The sequence below is a fragment of the Geotrypetes seraphini genome, chromosome 3 (assembly GCF_902459505.1).
Source record: "Geotrypetes seraphini chromosome 3, aGeoSer1.1, whole genome shotgun sequence".
Taxonomy (NCBI): domain Eukaryota; kingdom Metazoa; phylum Chordata; class Amphibia; order Gymnophiona; family Dermophiidae; genus Geotrypetes; species Geotrypetes seraphini.
Window position 1 is genome coordinate 326,679,258 of NC_047086.1, and position 18,929 is coordinate 326,698,186.

Genomic DNA, 18,929 nt, shown 5'->3' on the forward strand with positions numbered 1-18,929 from the left:
ACCCCCACTCCACCAAACCTATTCTTACAGATGGGTCTTGCACGTCGAGCAAGCAGGCATGCCTCGTCGAAATGAGGCAGGCCCGCCCCTTCCCGGCCCATCCCGCCGAAGCCTAAGGCCTGATTGGCCCAGGCTCTAGAAGCCTGGACCAATCAGGCCTTAGGCATAGCGGGTCCGCCCATCCCTACTAAGTCTAAGGTCTGATTGGCCCTTAGACGAGCTTAGGCATCTTGCGGGTCTCCCTAGGCTCCCGGAGGCGCCTTCAGGCCTGCCTGGGGAGCATGTTTTTTTAAAAAACGTGCATCCCGATTGGCTGATTAGACAGCTGTAGGACGCCTACAGCTGCCTAAAACCGGGATGCACTTTGGAGAATCAGGGCCACAGCGCGCATGCGCACTTCAAAATCGGTGGGTGCATGATATGTGGTGCCGTGCCCCTGCATATGCATTAGAAAGAACCTGTGTCAGTTTCCATGCAGTGGTTTCCCCAGCGATGGTTGTTTTGGTTTCTCCAGCAATGGTTGTGTTTTGCGTGTGCCAGTCTCCCCTGCTTTGAAAGGAGCCTGCGGCAGTTTAGTGCGCTGACATAAGGAGCCTGTGGCAGTGGAGGTTTTCGATGGCGGTTTCCCCAGATGACAAAAAGAGCCTGCAGCGGGCCATGCCCCAGCTGCCTCCGAAAACAATGGACACTTCTCAGATAAGCCTGCTTGGGGAAGGGAGCTATTTTGCTTTGTTATGGGGGAAGGGTGTGTGCTGGGGAAGCTGTGAACTATCTTGTATTGGTTTAGATAAAGGGGGTGTGCTTGGGGGAGGGGTGCTGCTGGACAGGGGGGAGGTAAAAGTAAGGGAGAAGGGCTACTGCTGGACAGGGGGGCAGGGAAGGGGTGCTGCCGGACAGGGGGGAGAGATAGAAAACAGACAGACAGACATGAGGCCAGGGAGAAAGAATGAAAGAAAGAAATGCCTAAGTCTAATGTAACGGGCTAAAAAACTAGTTCGAAATATAATTGGGATCCAGTTTCTTTAAAACTGGAGTAATGTGCTCAAAGCGGGATTTTCCCATCAGAACCCGAGCTGCTGAGTTTTGCACTGCCTTCAATCAGACAGAAGGAAGCCCTAGATAGATTCCATTACAAAAGTCAAGCTTTGAAAGGGAAGCAGCCAGCTAGGGAGGAGGTGGGACCACTGGATGACGGTGACAGGAAGGGAGTGGTGAAGGAGGAGAAAGAGGTCACGGAAAGACTTAACATGTTCTTTTCGTCTGTATTTACAAACGAAGACACAACCAACATAGAACCTGAGCAATTCTTCAATGGAAATCAAGCAAAAAAAAATTAACATCCATGAAAGTGAGCCTTGAAGATGTGCGCAGGCAGATAGAAAAACTAAAAACTGACAAATCCCCGGGTCCGAACGGAATCCATCCAAGGGTTCTGAAGGAGTTAAAGGAGGAGATAGTGGAACTACTGCAGCAAATTTGCAATCTATCCCTGAAAACAGGCATGATACCGGAGGACTGGAAAATAGCCAACATTATGCCCATCTTTAAAAAGGGATCAAGAGGTAACCCGGGAAACTACAGACTGGTGAGTCTGACCTCGATTCCAGGGAAAATGACGGAAGCACTGATAAAACATCGATGAATATTTTGAAAGAAACGAACTTCTGATAACTAGCCAACATGGTTTCTGCAGGGGGAGATCGTGCCTAACTAACTTATTGCACTTCTTTGAATTAACAAACGGATGGACAGAGGAGACCCCATAGACATCATATACAGTGGTGCCTCACACAACGAACTTAATTTGTTCCAGGAGCAAGTTTGTTATGCGAAAAGTTCGTTATGTGAAACGCGTTAAGCGCAGTGACTAACGACTGCCTGCAGTGCCTGCGCGGAAGGATGCAATACATCGGCAGCGATCGTGGAAGCTCGGGCGACTTCGTTGTGTGAAACGAAGTTCGTTGTATGAATCATGACATGAAGTTCGTTGTGTGCAGCGTTCGCTGTGCGAGGCGTTCTTTATGCGAGGCACCACTGTACCTAGATTTCCAAAAAGCCTTTGACAAGGTGCCTCATGAACGTCTACTCCGGAAACTGAAGAACCATGGGGTGAACGGAGACGTACATAGATGGATCAGAAACTGGTTGGCGGGTAGGAAACAGAGGGTAGGGGTGAAGGGCCACTACTCGGACTGGAGGAGGGTCACGAGTGGTGTTCCGCAGGGCTCAGTGCTTGGGCTGCTGCTATTTAATATATTCATAAATGATCTAGAAACAGGGACAAAGAGTGAGATAATAAAATTTGCGGATGACACCAAACTATTTAGTGGAGCTCGGCCTAAGGAGGACTGCGAAAAATTGCAAAGGGACTTGAACAAACTAGGGGAATGGGCGACGAGATGGCAGATGAAGTTCAACGTTGAGAAATGTAAAGTATTGCATGTGGGAAGCAGAAACCTGAGGTAAAACTACACGATGGGAGGGATGTTATTGAATGAGAGTACCCAAGGAAGGGACTTGGGGGTAATGGTGGACATGACAATGAAGCCGATAGCACAGTGCGCAGCGACCGCTAAGAGAGCAAATAGAATGCTAGGTATAATCAAGAAGGGTATTACTACCAGAACGAAAGAAGTTATCCTGCCGTTGTATCGGGCGATGGTGCATCTGCATCTGGAGTACTGTGTCCAATATTGGTTGCCGCACCTTAAGAAGGACATGGAGTTACTCGAGAGGGTTCAGAGGAGAGCGACACATCTGATAAAAGGGATGGAAAACCTTTCATACGCTGAGAGATTGGAGAAACTGGGTCTCTTTTCCCTGGAGAAGAGGAGACTTAGAGGGGATATGATAGAGAGTTACAAGATCATGAAGGGCATAGAGAGAGTAGAGAGGGACAGATTCTTCAAACTTTCAAAAAATAAAAGAACAAGAGGGCATTCGGAAAAGTTGAAAGGGGACAGATTCAAAACAAATGCTAATTAGTTCTTCTTTACCCAACTTGTAGTGGACACCTGGAATGCGCTTCCAGAGGATGTAATAGGGCAGAGTATAGTACTGGGGTTTAAGAAAGGATTGGACAATTTCCTGCTGGAAAAGGGGATAGAAGGGTATAGATAGAGGATTACTGCACAGGTCCTGGACCTGTTGGGCTGCCACGTGAGCGGGCTGCTGGGCGCGATGGACCTCAGGTCTGACCCAGTGGAGGCATTGCTTATGTTCTTATGTAAAGCACCATGACTCAGACTGACCCAGCATTCTAGCAGGATAAAATAGCCCATATTGTGCTTCTAAGGATTTGAGATTTGGTTTTAGATCCAGAAAACATTTCTGCCTTTTTGCTGAATTTTTAGAAAGATCTGAAGTGAACAGTAGTTTGGAGCAGTTTGGATTTGGCTGCTCACAGAATCTGCATAACTTGATTATGATCTAGTAGCTTTATGATAATGGGTCTAGGTAACTTCTTCTCAGGAAGGGGCCTAGCCAGGACCTGGTGAGCACATTCTATGTGTAGAGAACGACCGTTGGACAGAAGTGTGTGCAAAAATAAAATTTTAGTGGTACCTTCTGACATTACAGGTAATCCCAATAATCTTATGTTATTTCTTCTCATACGATTTCCCATATCACAATCTTTAATTTAGCTTTGTATGATAGTCAGATAGGTGCTATATCAAATTAAAAATAAACCTGAAACCTTGTTTGTATGGCATGTTTTATTAGTTTTGTTCTACAGTATTTCAAGCCACTGAGGCAGCTTTCAAGTGAAACTTGACCAAGTTTGGCACAGTTTTAATTCCTCCACTTCTGTTGCTTAATAAAGTATATTTGAACTTATCTGTAGGACTGGGTCTTCTTTTCAGTCTGCTTCTTACTTCTCACCAGTCTGACCTTTGTGGACCATTTACCTGTTTGCTTTTTGGGATTGTGAGACTCGGAAGTGAAGGGGAAAAATATGTAGAAGCTGATAAAGATAAGGCTGAATTGTTTAACAAATATTTCTCTTCTGTGCTCACAGCTGAAGTACCAGGAGCAGGACCACAGAAGACAAACGCAAATAGTAATAGAGGTGTGGTAGACCCTGATCGATTTTTGGAGGATTGTGTTCAGGGACAAAGCGATGGAGCCGGATGGTGTACATCCGAGAGTACTGAAGGAACTTAGAGAAGTTCTGGTGGCTCTGCTGGCTGACCTTTTCAATGCTTCTCCAGAATCAGGAATGGTACCAGAGGACTGGAGAAGGGTGGATGTGGTTCTCCACAAAAGTGGAAGGAAGAAGTAGGGAACTACAGGCTGGTAAGTCTAACTTCTGTGGTAAGTAAATTAATGGAAACACTTTTAAAACACAGAATAGTGAAGTTTCTAGAATCCAGTGGATTACAAGACCCAAGGCAACATGGATTCACTAGAGGCAGGTCTTATCAGACAAATCTGATCAATTTCTTTGATTGGGTGACAAGAGAATTGGATAGACAGAGTATGCTAGATGTGTATTTAGATTTTAGCAAGCCTTTATCAATGTTCCACACAGGCATCTAATAAATAAACTGGGTGACCAAAGTGACAGACTGGGTCAGGAACTGGTTGAGTGGAAGGCGACAGAGGGTAGTGGTCAAAGATTTCTCTAAGGAAAGGGTGTTACCAGATCTTTTTCCTCAAACATTTTTATAAGTAATATTTTTATAAGTAACATTTTTATAAGTAATATTGCTGAAGGGCTACCAGGTAAGATTTGCCTCTTTGTGGATGATACCAAAATCTTCAATAGAGTAGACACCCCTGATGGTGTGAATAACATGGGGAAGGACCTAGCGAAGCTTGAAGAATAGTCTGAAATTTGGCAGCTAAGATTTAATGCTAAAAAATGTAAGGTCATGCATTTGGGCTACAGAAACCTGAGGGAACAGTACAGGTTAGGGTATGAAGAACTTTTGTGCATGAAACAGGAGCGGGACTTGAAAGTGATAGTATGTCATGATCTTATGGTGGCCAAATAGGTTGAAAAGGTGGTGGCGAAAGCTGGAAGGATACTAAGGTGTATATAGAGAGGTATGACCAGTAGAAAAAAGGAGGTATTGATGCTCCTGTTTAAGACTCTGGTGAGACCTCATTTAGAATACTGTGTACAATTCTGGAGACCGAATCTTCAAAAAGATATAAACAGGATGGAATTGGTCCAGAGGAAGGCTACTAAAATGGTGCGTGGTCTTCGTCATAAGGCGTATGGGGACAGACTTAAAGATCTCAATATACTTTGGAGGAAAGGCAGGAGGGGGGAGATATGATAGAGAAAGGGATTGGGGCTTGTATACTGCCTTTGTATAGTTTTACAACCACACTCAAAGCAGTTTACATACAGGTACTTCAAGCATTTTCCTTATCTGTTCTGGTGGGCTCACAATCTCTCTAATGTACCTAGGGCAGTGGAGGATTAAGTGATTTGCCTAGGGTCACAGGGAGCAGTGAAGGTTTGGATCCCACAACCTCAGGGTGCTGAGGGTGTAGCTCCAACCACTGCACCACACTCCCCTCCTGGAAGGAAGCTCAAAGCTGATAGGCTCTGGAGTAATCTAAGAAAATACTCTTTTTACAGAAAGGGTGGTAGATTGTGTGAAATAGGCTCCCGGTAGAGGTGGTGGAGACAAAAACTGTGTCTGAATTGAAAAAAGCGTGGGACAGGCACATGGGATCTCTAAGGGAGAGGAGAAGATAGTGGATGCTGTGGATGGGCAGACTGGATGGGACATTTGGCCTTTATCTGCCATCTACACTGTGTCTATTACTCCGACTTTCTCCCTCTCTATTTGTATCCTCCCTCTCTACATGTATCCGATGACTTCATAGTAATTATTTTCGCTGATTGTCCAACTCTTCTTGTTGTAAACCGCCTTGAACTACTATGGCTTTGGCGGTATATAAGAATAAAATTAATATTATTATTATTATCTTAGTTCTATGTTTTTATGTAACCTCGTGCATATTCATTGTTGAAAATTTGAAAACCCAACTAGTTTGAGGTCTTTGAGGACCGTGGTTGCTCACCCCTCAGCTATAGGACTAATGTAAGTGACTGAACCTTAAAAAAAAATCATATTTTGGCCATATGCATTGCTGTAGTATTCTATACAGAAAAGTATGTGCAATTTTTATTTATAGATTAAGCTTAAAATAAGTTTTATAAGCAGCGGCTATAGTGGGCCCTGTTCAAGAATTACCCTTTATGTGCACCGCTTAATGCAGGCTCAGCACAGAATTTTCTGTGCTCTTTTTTTAAAAAAATTATTATTTATACAATTTTCAATTTTACAAGCATATACATCACTTGTTACAGATCAAGAAAAATAAATTTATAGAAACAAGACATAAAGAAAATATAACTCTTATTTACTCCACAATATAAGAGATCAAGAAAAGAAATTAAACACCAAGGAAATTATTAAACTAATACAGGAGAAACGGCAATAGATATGCCTTCCTAGAGCTGCTGGCAAGTCATATATCATCAGGTATGGCTACCAACCTTTCTCTTGACTCAATAAATTCTATAAGTTGTTTAGGCTCAAAAAACAGAAAATTCTTATTCTGATAGGTAACAAAACATTTTGCAGGATACTTAACAAGAAATGTAGCCCCTGGAGCCAGAGCTCTGGGCCTCAAGGCCAAGAGTTCTTTCCTATGTCTCTGGGTTTTTTGAGATAAATCTGGAAAAATTCTAACATTTGAGCCTAAAAACTGGTCATTCATATGATGGAAATATAGACGAAGAACAAATTCCCAGTCACTTTCCAGTGCAAGAGTCACAAGCATGGTAGTTCTATCAGTAACTACTTCTAAAGAAGTTTCCAAAAATGAAGATAAATTCATATCTGCCTGTCTATCTACAGGCAATTCAGCTGGAGTAGATTCCCGTTGAGGATTTCTAATAAACTCTCAGAATAATTTCTAATAAGCTCTCACAATAGGGGGCAAATTTTCCAACGGTATGGCCAAAGTCTCTTGAAAATATTTCCTGACCATCTCCACTGGTGAGATGATAGGACATTTAGGAAAGTTTAGAAATCTTAAATTATTCTTTCTCGGTTGATTTTCAAAGTTTTCTATTTTAAGTGAAATATGTAATCTTTCTTTAACCATTTCTACTTCAACCGCTTTCATTTCATTAATCTTAACTTCTTGCATCTCCACTTTTTCCTTTAATGTAGATAGTAATACCCCCTGTTGCTCCACCTTGCTCCAATAATCAGTTTTAATAACAGAAAGAATCAATTTTAGGTTGGAGTCCATAACAAATATGGCTTGCCAGAGCGCTTCTAAGTCAATCTTCTCTGGTTTTTTCAACTCCCCAAAATTGATGACATTCTCACCTGAAGCGAGTCTCAGTTCTTCCTTAGCTGTGCTAGGAGAATGTGGATGAAAATAACCTGCTCCTTCCTCTGAAAAGTCCGGTGAAGACATCCCTCTCATGCTGGAGTCCACTCTTCCCTATTGGGGTAACCGGACACCAGCGTGATTGCTTCTGGATTGGGGAGGAACCAGTCTCTGTTCCGGGCTCAGCGATGCCTGGCTCAGTCCCGCGCTGAGGTCTCCAGATAAACCTGGATAGGCCTCTGAGGTAAGTTTGTGTTCTTCACCCGAACGGGCAAATGCGCTCATTATAGTTGGCTGTGTCATCCGCTGGGGGGTTCCAGTTGCCGGAGGGTTAGGGCGAGCAGTTCCTTTCCTCTTTCCCATATTGCACAGGAAAGAATCGCACCACGCACTGAACACAGCAAACGTTCAGCGCTGTCTGCTCAGGTGTCCGCTCTCGATGCCACCTGGATTGCTTTGAAATATTTTCTGTGCTCTTTTGGCTGTCCTATGCCTACAGTAGAGAAATTTAGCAAGCATAACAACTGTACATGGAGAGCTGTATAGACATCAGTGCACTAGTCATGTATATGCAAAGGGAATGAAGGCATTAGAAGTTAAATCCAGATGCAAAGAAGTATGCACAAGAACCTGGTCTGAGGAGGAGGAGCTTACATCTCTGTGGCTAGGGTTTTGTGCCTGTTATTTTTCTTGTTCTGGCATGAACTACCTAAACTTTTTTCTTCTTTTATAGCAGTAGATCAGTGGACAATCTAGTGAATAAAATGAAAAATAAAATGGCAAGGAAATAAGGAGCAGAGGTGATCATGTTCAGTGGTAAAGGCATTGATTTGATGGTACAGGCATTGATTTTGACACACCTAGATTACTATAATATGCTTTATTTGGTAATGACTAAAATTAGATATAAAGTGTTACAGAAACTGATGAATTCTACTGCGAGGCTGATCTTGGGAATGTCACACATAGAACATATTACCCCTGTGTTAAAAAGGTTCACTGGCTTCCAGTGCCACAAACGGTTTGTTATAAAATGTTGTCAGTGATACATCAGAGTTTGTATTGATCTGTCCCTTTGAACTTTCAATCTTTGTGGGAGGTGTATCAGCATAGGAAGAATTTAAGGTCTGAGGGTACTAAGAGATTAACCTCTGAAACGGAGAAAACTGTCTGGTATATTAAATCCAGAGTGGCAATGTTGTCTGTAGCAGGGGTCAAATTTTGGAATTCCCTCCCGGGTATCCTGAGGACCTGTTCTGACCGCTTACAATTTAGAAAGATGTTGAAGACAAAACTATTTGTGGAGGCTTTTTTTTTTTTTGTACCCTACCCAGTAGATTTATTTTAAGAATTCTAAGTTTTGGTTATTGCACTTTATTTAATGTGATGGCTAATGTGAGCTTTCTAAATTATTTTTAGGGGATGAGATTGCTATGCAATTGCAATGTAATTTTAATGCATTTTGTAAATGTATTATGTATGAATTATTGTGAATGTTTTTCAATTGTTGACTATTATTTAGTTTTAGGCCAGGGGTGTCCAACCTTTTGGCTTCCCTGGGCCACATTGGCCGAAAAAAATGTTTCTGGGGCTGCACAAACACGCAAATGCTGCAGCAAGACAGAGGAGGGAGCCAGCAAGACAGTAAACACCCGGGGGCAGCAGAGGAAAACACTGCATCACCCTCGACTAAGGCCACACAAAATACTTCACGGGGCCGCATGTGGCCCTTGGGCCGCAGGTTGGACACCCCTGTTTTAGGCGGTCTAGAAATATTATAAATAAATAAAATGTTTCTGAATGTAGGATAACAAAGCAATGTACTTGCCATGAGAAATTTATGATATCACACAAATAATATTTATGCACAGAACATACATTTGGCATTCCAGATATATACATCTAAAACCTATAACCTGATGTTTGCATATTATGGGTATGCATGTCCTGGTATAAGCTCTGTCCAAAAATTAATTCTACTGCAGACGGGCACTTGATTCCCTAGAATGCATGCATGTTTCCGTGGCTACCAGCATGCTCATTATTTGCATTCTATTTGATTACTGCATCACGTATAAGAGTCTGTTATTTATGGCTTAGGAAAATGTGCACCAAAGCTCTACTGCACATCTTATTACAACAGCCCCTGTGTTTTTTGCTTATGGATCACAAATTAGTTTTAGGGCTCCTTTTACTAAGGTGCGCTAGCATTTTTAGTTAGCGCACCTTAGTAGCTAGCATGCTACAGATTAGCATGCACAAACCACGCGCTAAATGAAAACTACTAACTCAAGCTCTTTGGAGGCGTTAACATTTAGCGTGTGCAGCATTGTAGCGTGTGCTAAGCGTGCACTAAAACCGCTAGCGCACCTTAGTAAAAGGAGCCCTTAGTTTTCTAATTGTGATGGTGAAAATTGCCAAGAAATGGATCTTGAATATGTTGAAATAAAGAAGGCAGAATTCAGTTTGGGTAACAGGTAATGCATTTAAGAACTTATTTACTAAGCTGTGTTAGGTGTTTAATGTAGCTTTTAAAGCACATAAAACACTTAGGTGTCCTTTCACTAAGGCGCGCTAACCAATTTAGCGCACGCAGACTGATTTAGCATGCGTACACTGATTTAGCGCTTGCTAACGATTAGCATGCACTAAATGCTAATGTGCCCATTATATTCTATGGACGCTAAATCAGTTTGCGCATGCTAAATTGGTTAGTGTGCCTTAGTAAAAGAGGGGGTTAATATTAAAATTCCCATTTGGGAATATGTAATGGCAGAAAATGGCAGGGGGGAGGAGTCTGCTCCTTACCACTGACACAGAGAACCTTGTGCATAAGCTGCTAATATGACAAATAATACCAAACAATTAGCTATGGGGCTCATTTTCAAAAATGATAGATGTCCAAAAGATAGCATAAACCAGCACTTGGACATCTTTCTCAACACAACTTTCTAGACATCTTTCTGGTAATTTTGTCTACAGTGCATCCAATATTATGGGGGCGTATTAGAGGCATGTTTTGGGCTGGCTTAGGACTTGGATGCTTGGCAGGCATAATCAAACCTTTAACAACATCCTGGGCTTTTTTTAGATGTGGAAAAACCAGTATATTGTAGCCTGTATTACCAGGGGATACTGAAACGTTCTCAGCCCAAGCAACCAACTTCCTAAATTCTGAGCACTGTCTTGCCACTGTAGCTGTAAATTGTTTTCTTATTTCATTAAGTGCCAATTTGCAAAAACAAAATTCTATGTTTTGACATTGTTTTGGATAATTCATTCTTTACAGCACCCCTTCCTACAGCTTCAGATGGTCACACAGACATCATTCTGAGCCCAGAGATCAGAGGGGCATTCTAAGGGTTACTGCAGTGAATTTCACATTACAAGTCCCAGGTACAGATGTCATCATATCTTGCTTATATTGTATGGTGAGCCCTCCAAAACCTACTGTACTGTAAGATGACCTACTGTACTGTAAGATGACACCTGCAGGCATAAGGATTATTGTTGTGGTGTTTTGGGTGGGTTTTGGAGGGCTCACCATACAATATAAACAAGTTATAAGGACATCTGTACCTGGGACTTTTTATGTGGCATTCACTACAGAACTTCTATGCTCAGCTGTCTGAACAGTTTGCTAAGAATGCAGGATGCCTGGACATTGAGAGAGCTTAGTTTTCTGCATTTTTCATGTGGACGTCTTTATATTTCAGAATGTCCAAAAAAGATAGACATACTAAGGACCAAAATGTCTAGATAAGTTATTAAAAAACAAAACAAAACCTACAAAATGATAAGTGTATTGCAGTTTTAAAAATGAACATTTTCTCTGCTGGATTTCTGGATGTCTTTCCCAAAACGTCCAAACATAGACTTAGATGTTCTTTCGAAAATACCCTTCCACATGTCCAAAGATGCTTCTAACTACATTCTGCATTATCCACTGTGCTTTTGATAAATGGTATCAACCATTGCTCTGAGTGAACTACATGGTTGCTTACCTCGAAGTGCTGGGAATGCTCGTAACAGTTAACAAAGAGGTCTTGCACTTAATGTGCCTTAACCTTGGCTGTTAATGTACATCAAGTGCAAAACCTTTTCTCAGGTTAGTAAATAGGACTTCTGATGGAATGTATGGTGACTATTATAGTATGTGCTGGAACGTTTGTCATGCTGAAGTTTTTCTGATAATAATAATAATCCTTTATTTGCATACCATAACAACATAACATTCAGAGTGGTTTACCATAAGAGCAAACCAATAATACACTGGGAATATACATTCTCAAAGAAGCATTAAAAATATTTAACATCACTAATTATCGAAAACATTTTTAAAACAAATATGTTTTTAACCGACGCTTAAAAGATAAAATAAGATTCAGCACAAAAACAATGATCCAATATTTCCTTCCAAAACTGCATAGCTTGAAATGCCAATAACTTCTCTATATAACGTCAATTTGATCGACACCAAAAGAACGGATAAGCAAAATGATTAGTACTATGAGTGGCTCATGAATGACATGCTAGTGTAAATCGTATAACCAAATAAGACAGGGCTAGTCTATATAAAACCTTAAAAAGCACATATGCGGATTTAAACAGTACTCTGGTTCAAACTAGTCATACTTCTGTAGTGAAAGAAATCAGCCAAACAGCTGTATTCTGAGCTGTTTGCAATCGCTTCAATAAATACTGAGGACAACCCAGATAGATAAGATTCAAGTAGTCAAGAGTGCTAAGTACCAATGCTTGCACAATCAATTTAAATTATGGTTCAAAGAAGTAACCCCGGAGAGCATGCAACTTTTTGTAGGACCACGTCCACTTGTGGTTGCAGCGATAATCCCATATCCAAATGCACCTCCAAAATTTTTTTTGTGAGTGCAAGAGGGTGGAAAGCTTGACGGACTACAATTCCCATCTCTATGTTAGCAGGTACATGGGAAGCTACAAAAAAACTTGGTTTTATCAGAGTTTAATTTGAATTGATGTTCTAGCATCCAGTTCAAAACAACAACGATCTAACAAATCTGCAGTGAAGAGTCAAATGATGAAAACAAGGGAAAAACCTGCAGATGTGATGTATAAGGTACAAAATCTTTATTGAAGAAAATACAATGTAGCAATCCAAATAATGGTTCTCATGTGTGAAGACACATGACCCGACATGGTCCTTCCTCAGAGGTCCGGGACTGTCTTCCTCCTACTGTAGCTTTGGAATCTGGGGCCTCTTTGCAGATCGAGTTCTCTTCTAAGGTATTGGTAGTCCTTTTTGATTCCTCTCTTACCTTTAAGGACCAAATAAATTCCCTGGTCAATAAATGCTTTTTTAGTTTATGAATGTTGAGGAAGGTTAGACGTCTTTTTCATTATCGACATTTCTCTGTCTTGGTCCAATCAATCATATTATCTCAACTGTAACGCTATATAGCTTGGCATCACAAAGATCTGTCGCCAAAGATTACAATTAATCCAGAATACTGCTGCGAAGCTGATCTTTGGAAAAAGTAAATTTGACCATTTGATCCCTTTGCTCCTGAGTCTTTATTGGCTCCCAGTTTATCTTAGAATTCAATTCAAATGTGCTTGCATCTCTTTCAAAATTTTATATGGCATTTTTATTCCCCTCATTCCCTTATTATGGAATGCTTACAGATTTTCCTTTGCAAGAGGCATCCAACAATTCAAACTCTCCCTTCCTTCTAGAAAAGGAATTAAAGGAGTTAAGATCTGCAGTCAATCTCTGGCTTTCAAACTTTCTCAACTATGGAATGAACTCCCCTTAATTCTGAGGAGCCCCAGTTCTTTCCAATCTTTCCGTAAACTTCTAAAAACTTTTCTTTTTGCCAAATATTTTGAAAACTAATCTCTTTGAAACTTTTGCTATTACTTTCTTTAGTTTTTATTTAATCATTGTAAACTTTCTTTAGTTTTTATCTAATTGTTATAAACCGAGTCAAGCTTCCTTAGGTTGATGACCAGGTATATAAAGTTAAGCTTTAGTTTAGTTTAGAACCTTATTGAAAAACAAATAACACGGGTAATCCGTGAACGACAGACAATGTAGAGTTCCTGTCCTGCTGCAACTCTGTGGACTGCAGATATCTGCATGGATTACCCGTGTTATTTGGTTTTCAATAAGGTTCTCTACATATATCTACCATAACATCCCGAACCCCTGAGGAAGGACCATGTCGGGTCCTATGTCTTCACACATGCAAACCATTATTTGGATTGCTACATTGTATTTTCTTCAGTAAAGATTTTGTACCTTGTACATTACATTGCAGTTTTTTTCCTTGTTTCCTAGCATCCAATTCTCCATCAGTAGTATGAGAGTCTCCACTCTCGAGGAGATGGATGAAACTGTAGAAGAAAAAGGAATAATAATGATAACATGAATGGTACTGGTAATGAAACAGGAATTCATGCATTCAATTCCTTCTGACTTTGAATTCCTTCTCTTTTTTTTAGGTCATTCATCTGAATGGAAGATTTGAAATAGTGTCACTGGTTGGGACCCTGAATGAAATGGCCCATTTGCATATAAGCCTATCTGATGACAAAGGCAAGACAATCGGAGGACATGTGATAAGTGATTTGGAGGTGTTCACTACTGCTGAGATAGTGATTGGAGAATGCAATGGGATGCTGTTCACTCGGGAGATGGATGAACGCACTGGCTTCCCAGAACTTGTCATTAGTTCTGGCTCTGGGAAGGTCTACCCTGTAAATTATGTTCCATTTTTTCAAAAAGGCGAATTAAATACATTGGTTTGGAGCATGCTTCTGTTGCTATTTGCTTTGGTTTATTGATTCCAACTTCTTGTCACACAGAGAATAATCAATTTCACAGACAATGGGCAAGGGAAAATAATTTCAAGCTAACTCCTCAAATGACTGGCCATTAATTTGCCTTTTCGCCAGCAGTTGTTTGCTTAGAAAAAGATGTGTTTAGCTTCCTGCAAGTATTAGCTGAGATGCACTCCAGGGATTTTCTGGGACTGATTTGCCAGGGGGGCATGGGGAATAGGGAGGGGGGATCATGGCCCTGCTAGTGCAGGCTAATGAATGCTACTGTGTTTGCTCATCTTTATAGAGTCACTTATTACCCGCTAATTGGGAGGGCTATTTCAAATCAGTACAGAGGAGCAGTTGTCACATGAGCGTGACATGTTTTTAAAGAGGCAGTCGGCAAGGGCTGTACTGCCTGGCCCCAAACCACTGGACTTCTGCTATACATAGACACTGGCTGAAAGGTAGCACAAATTCTACTCAAAGTGGAGGTTTTGTCTGGAAGCTTGATTACAAGACAGTCATCTTAAGAAATCTGGCCAAGGCAAGCCATTTGAGGGAGCTGGAGTGTAGACAGGCATGCAGCTGTCAGGGACACTTGGAAAGTCAACAGCTAATGAAAGGATGGGCTCTTGCTCCAGCTCCAAAAAAGCCTCAAGGATGTGATTGGAATAAATGTTTGTTTCATGGAGAGTTTGGGGGCTATCTTCTGAAGGAGCTCAACTGATTTAAGTCCTTGTGATATTTGAATGTATCTGTCTAAAAATGGCAACTATTAAAAGATAACACAAAAGCGTTTTGATCAATCTCCCCAATAGGAGAGCTTTTCAGAATTTCTGTTCCTGCTTGTTTTACAACTGTGGCAATCACAGCAACAAATAAGCCTTTGTGTTCATTTTTCAGTTTGTGGAACACATAAAACCGCATCGTCCAGTACAATACTTTAGTCACAGGACTAATGTAATCTTTTCTGATAGTAGACCTATTTGTGATGTATAATAACTTTACTGTAGATGAACTTTTCCGTATTAAAACATTTGAATAAGTTTTGGTGGCATGTAACCATTTTATAGTGAATTCTTAAATATCAGTTGGCACAAAAATGACATACAGGGCTGGCTATTAGGGTATGTGACCTGTGAAGTCACGCAGGGTGCTGAGCCCAAGGGGCACCACCATGCCAAGCACTCCTTCCTGTGTAATCTTCTCACATCCCTTGAGCGTAGGAAGCAGGCAGTCTAATAGGGTGGAAGCAGACGCACAGGCACAGAACATGGTGCTTCCTGAAGAATACAGGGGGCACACACAGGGATTCTGTACCAAGCCACCGCTGCTGCCGATAGACCAACTGTGAGAGAGACTTTAGTTAACGGTAGGAAGTAGCTTCAGTGATTAATTCTTCTTTAGGAAGAGGGCTAAGAGGAAGAGAGCAAAGGAATTGGCTGCTAGGCAAAGATTGGGGGTGGTGGAGAAAGAGAAACATGGAGAGAAACTGCTGAGCAATGCATCTGGGGGAGGGAAGAAAGGGGTTTTGGGTAGGAAGACAGACTGAGTCTTATGGATTTTACTTTCATTGAAAGCAATGGAAGTAAAACCCAGATGTCTCAATCCATCCTCCTTTTTCTGCAGCCATATGGTAACACTAATTTGGGGGATAATAACTATGTGCCAAGGGTGGGGTTGATGAGGTGGAAGAGAGAGGAGGCAGGGGACAGAAAGGATGTGGTATATGGAGGGAAGGTTGTGCGGGAAGGATAGGACAGCTGTTGGGCAGAGAGAAGGAATGAAGAAAAGTTTCCCTTATCTTAAAACAAGTGATGCTTATTTTTTCATTGGATTGGAGGAGTGTCAATTTGTTTCCACCCTAGGTGCCAGTTAACAATGGATAAATAATATATTTCATCAGGAAAACTTAAAAGTCTTCTCTACTGAGACTTCTTTCTGCCACCATGAGGCAAATCTAAGGATCCTATTTACTAAACACTATGGACTAATATTCCAATACAATAGTCAGCATTTTCAAAAATATATGACTTATATTCAGTGCTACTATCCATATAGCAAGAGACACTGCCAGGGCCAATGCTTGGGCTTCAGCACTTCCCTGCAACCTATAACTTGATGTCATTCTCCCTCTCTCTCTTCCCTACTCCCACCCCCCTCCCCCAGTTCATTATTTCCCTTCTCTTTCCTCCTTCTTCCTAGTCAAGCATCTTCCTTTTACCTTCTCTTCCTTCCCCTCATATCAACATCTCCATTTCTCTTCCCTCCTCTCCTCCCTCCCTCTCTTTCCCTCCTCTAGGTCCAGAATTGCCCATGGTCTCTTCCTTCCCAATCATCACTCCATCTCTCTCAACCACCCCCATCCCCGGTCCAACCTAATCCTCTCTCTCATAGGCAGCAGAACACTTTTTTGTTTGGGGGAACCCGCAAGCTCTGCCCCAAACCCCGCCCCCATAATACTACTAATTATAATACCATTTTTTCCATTCATTTTTCATATATACAAGGGCTGTTCAAAAATTATCAGCCCTTTATTCATAAAAAAATACTCGTATTAAGATATAACAATCATATACTAATCTCCTTCAAAGTAGTCTCCTTGAGCTGCCACACACTTCTTCCAATGGTTCTGCCACTGTCGGAAGCAGAGCTGGAATGCCTCTTTTGAGATTGCTCACAACTGGTCCGTACCCATAAATCCAGGACTCATCGCCAGTGATCACTGTGCTGAGGAAGCTGGGATCACTGTTCACAGTCTCCAGCATGTCCTGTGCGATCTCCAAACAAAGTTGCTTCTGCTCGATCGTTAGCAGATTTGGCACGAACTTCGCTGAAATTCTCTTGAAGCCCAAATCCTCAGTCAAAATGGAATGAACGAATCCAACGCTGATGCTCGCCTTGTCTGCAAGTTCTCTGATCTTGATTTCATGATTCTGCATCACTAGGGTCCTCACTTGGTCAATGATGATCTCATTTCTGGATGCTGAGGGCCTACCAGAACGTGCTTCACTCTCCACTGATGTGTGGCCATCCCTGAAGCAATTGTACTATTCCTTTATCTGTGTGGTGCCCATTGCTTCGTCCCCGAAGGCCTGTTGAATCTTGCGGATCATTTCCACTTGGGAATTGCCAAGTTTTACACAAAATTTAATTCAGTAGCGTTGTTCAACTTTTTCTGTCATTTTATCAAAAATGAAAATTGGATGGTGCTCACTTACACTTCCTCACTCATCGGCGGTCTGCCGGCGACTGACAGCTTCTGTAGGCGGGAAAAAATTCAAGCATGCGCATTAGGGTCACCTACATATGCGCACCAAACCACGCCTCCCTAGCTTTATTTGTTTACGCAAGAAAAATTAAGGTCTGATACTTTTTGAACATCCCTCGTACATACAATATAATCTTATTAACAATACATAATGATTAACCACAAAATTAAACTACGCAAAGCACACTGTATGTTTCTCAACATTCATTCCTACCAGACCACCTGTCCTTGGTCACACACGCATAACACAAATAAACCCCTATGCAAATGCAGGACCACAAACTAAAAGTACTAATAAATACAAACAAAACCCTAAGATGCCAGATTCTGAATGTAGTACAACTCCCAGAGAAATAGAAACAAATGCATTTCTTCCTGAACAGTGCAAAATAGAGACAGCAGATGTAATTTCTCAAAACTGACACAATTCAATCACTAAATTGAAAATAAAATTATTTCCCCTACCTTTTGTTGCCTGGTGATTTTGATTTTCAAACCATCTTTCCCAGTCTCTGGCTGCACTTCCTTCTGTCTTAATGGTGTATCCAAGGCCACCTTATCCATTTGCTGTTTTTCTCGCCTTCACTTTCTGCCATACATCCATCTTTCAAAATGGAACAATAATAATAATAATAATAATTTATTCTTATATGTCGCCAGACCACGAATGGTTCTAGGTGGTTCACAGCAGATAAGGCTGAATATCCAGCGAATATACTGTTCAAAAAGATACATCAATTTCTAGAATGTACACAATACATGTATTTAAAAGCATTAGGAAGCTTGGGTTACAAATTTGTCAAATAGTTGTGTCTTTAATAGTTTTCTAACTATTACTGTTTATTAAAACAACAAAACAACAAAAGACCCCCCTCTCATCAATATTGGGCAAGTCTCTCAAATTTATATCATCAGATAACATTTAAAAGCTTTTAAATATTTAAATGTGCTCATAAGCTCTTCAGCAAGGTGCCACAGCAGCGATACGACGTTGCTGTAAAGGTGCTTAGATTTTAATCATAACACAATGCATGGAGCAAGAGGTCTTGCTTTCACTGGAGTGGCAGATATTAAAGCTCTACAAAAGATATTTAACAGTAGACCACTAATTTGAAAAGGTCAGTTCACGGCTCCAACACAGTCTGTGTTTCGCTAGGCTACATCAAGAAGCTGGAAAGGTGAGCTTTTTATATTGATTTTATTTGCAGTGTGCAGTGCCTGAGTCCTTTGACATACACACTTGATTTTGAAAAAGACGCCTCTCCCTGCCAGACTCTACACCCAGCCCCTCCTCCTCCCCCTCCCAGTCAAAGAAGCCACTGAGTGCTGCCTGCTCATTGCTGCTCAGCGGCAGAAGAAACCAGCCACGACCGAATGGGTTAGCAGCAGGGCAATGAGTTCCAGAGCTAAGTTATTCTTTGAGTGAAAAAATATTTCCTCCTGGTGTAAGCTGGTGTGCTTTAGTGTGCTATGAAATGTGTGTAAC

At 41.3% G+C, this 18,929-nt stretch overlaps 1 protein-coding gene across 1 annotated transcript in view; it reads left to right on the plus strand.

Moving 5' to 3' along the window:
- The window catches only part of LOC117358164 (bifunctional protein GlmU-like), a 143,852-nt gene extending 129,478 nt beyond the window's left edge, over nucleotides 1–14,374 (plus strand). The window contains exon 4 of the mRNA XM_033939763.1: nucleotides 13,852–14,374. Coding sequence (XP_033795654.1) covers nucleotides 13,852–14,193 — 342 coding nt within the window. The 3' untranslated portion in view covers nucleotides 14,194–14,374. The remainder of the gene's footprint in view (nucleotides 1–13,851) is intronic.
- The last annotated feature ends 4,555 nt before the right edge of the window (nucleotides 14,375–18,929 follow it).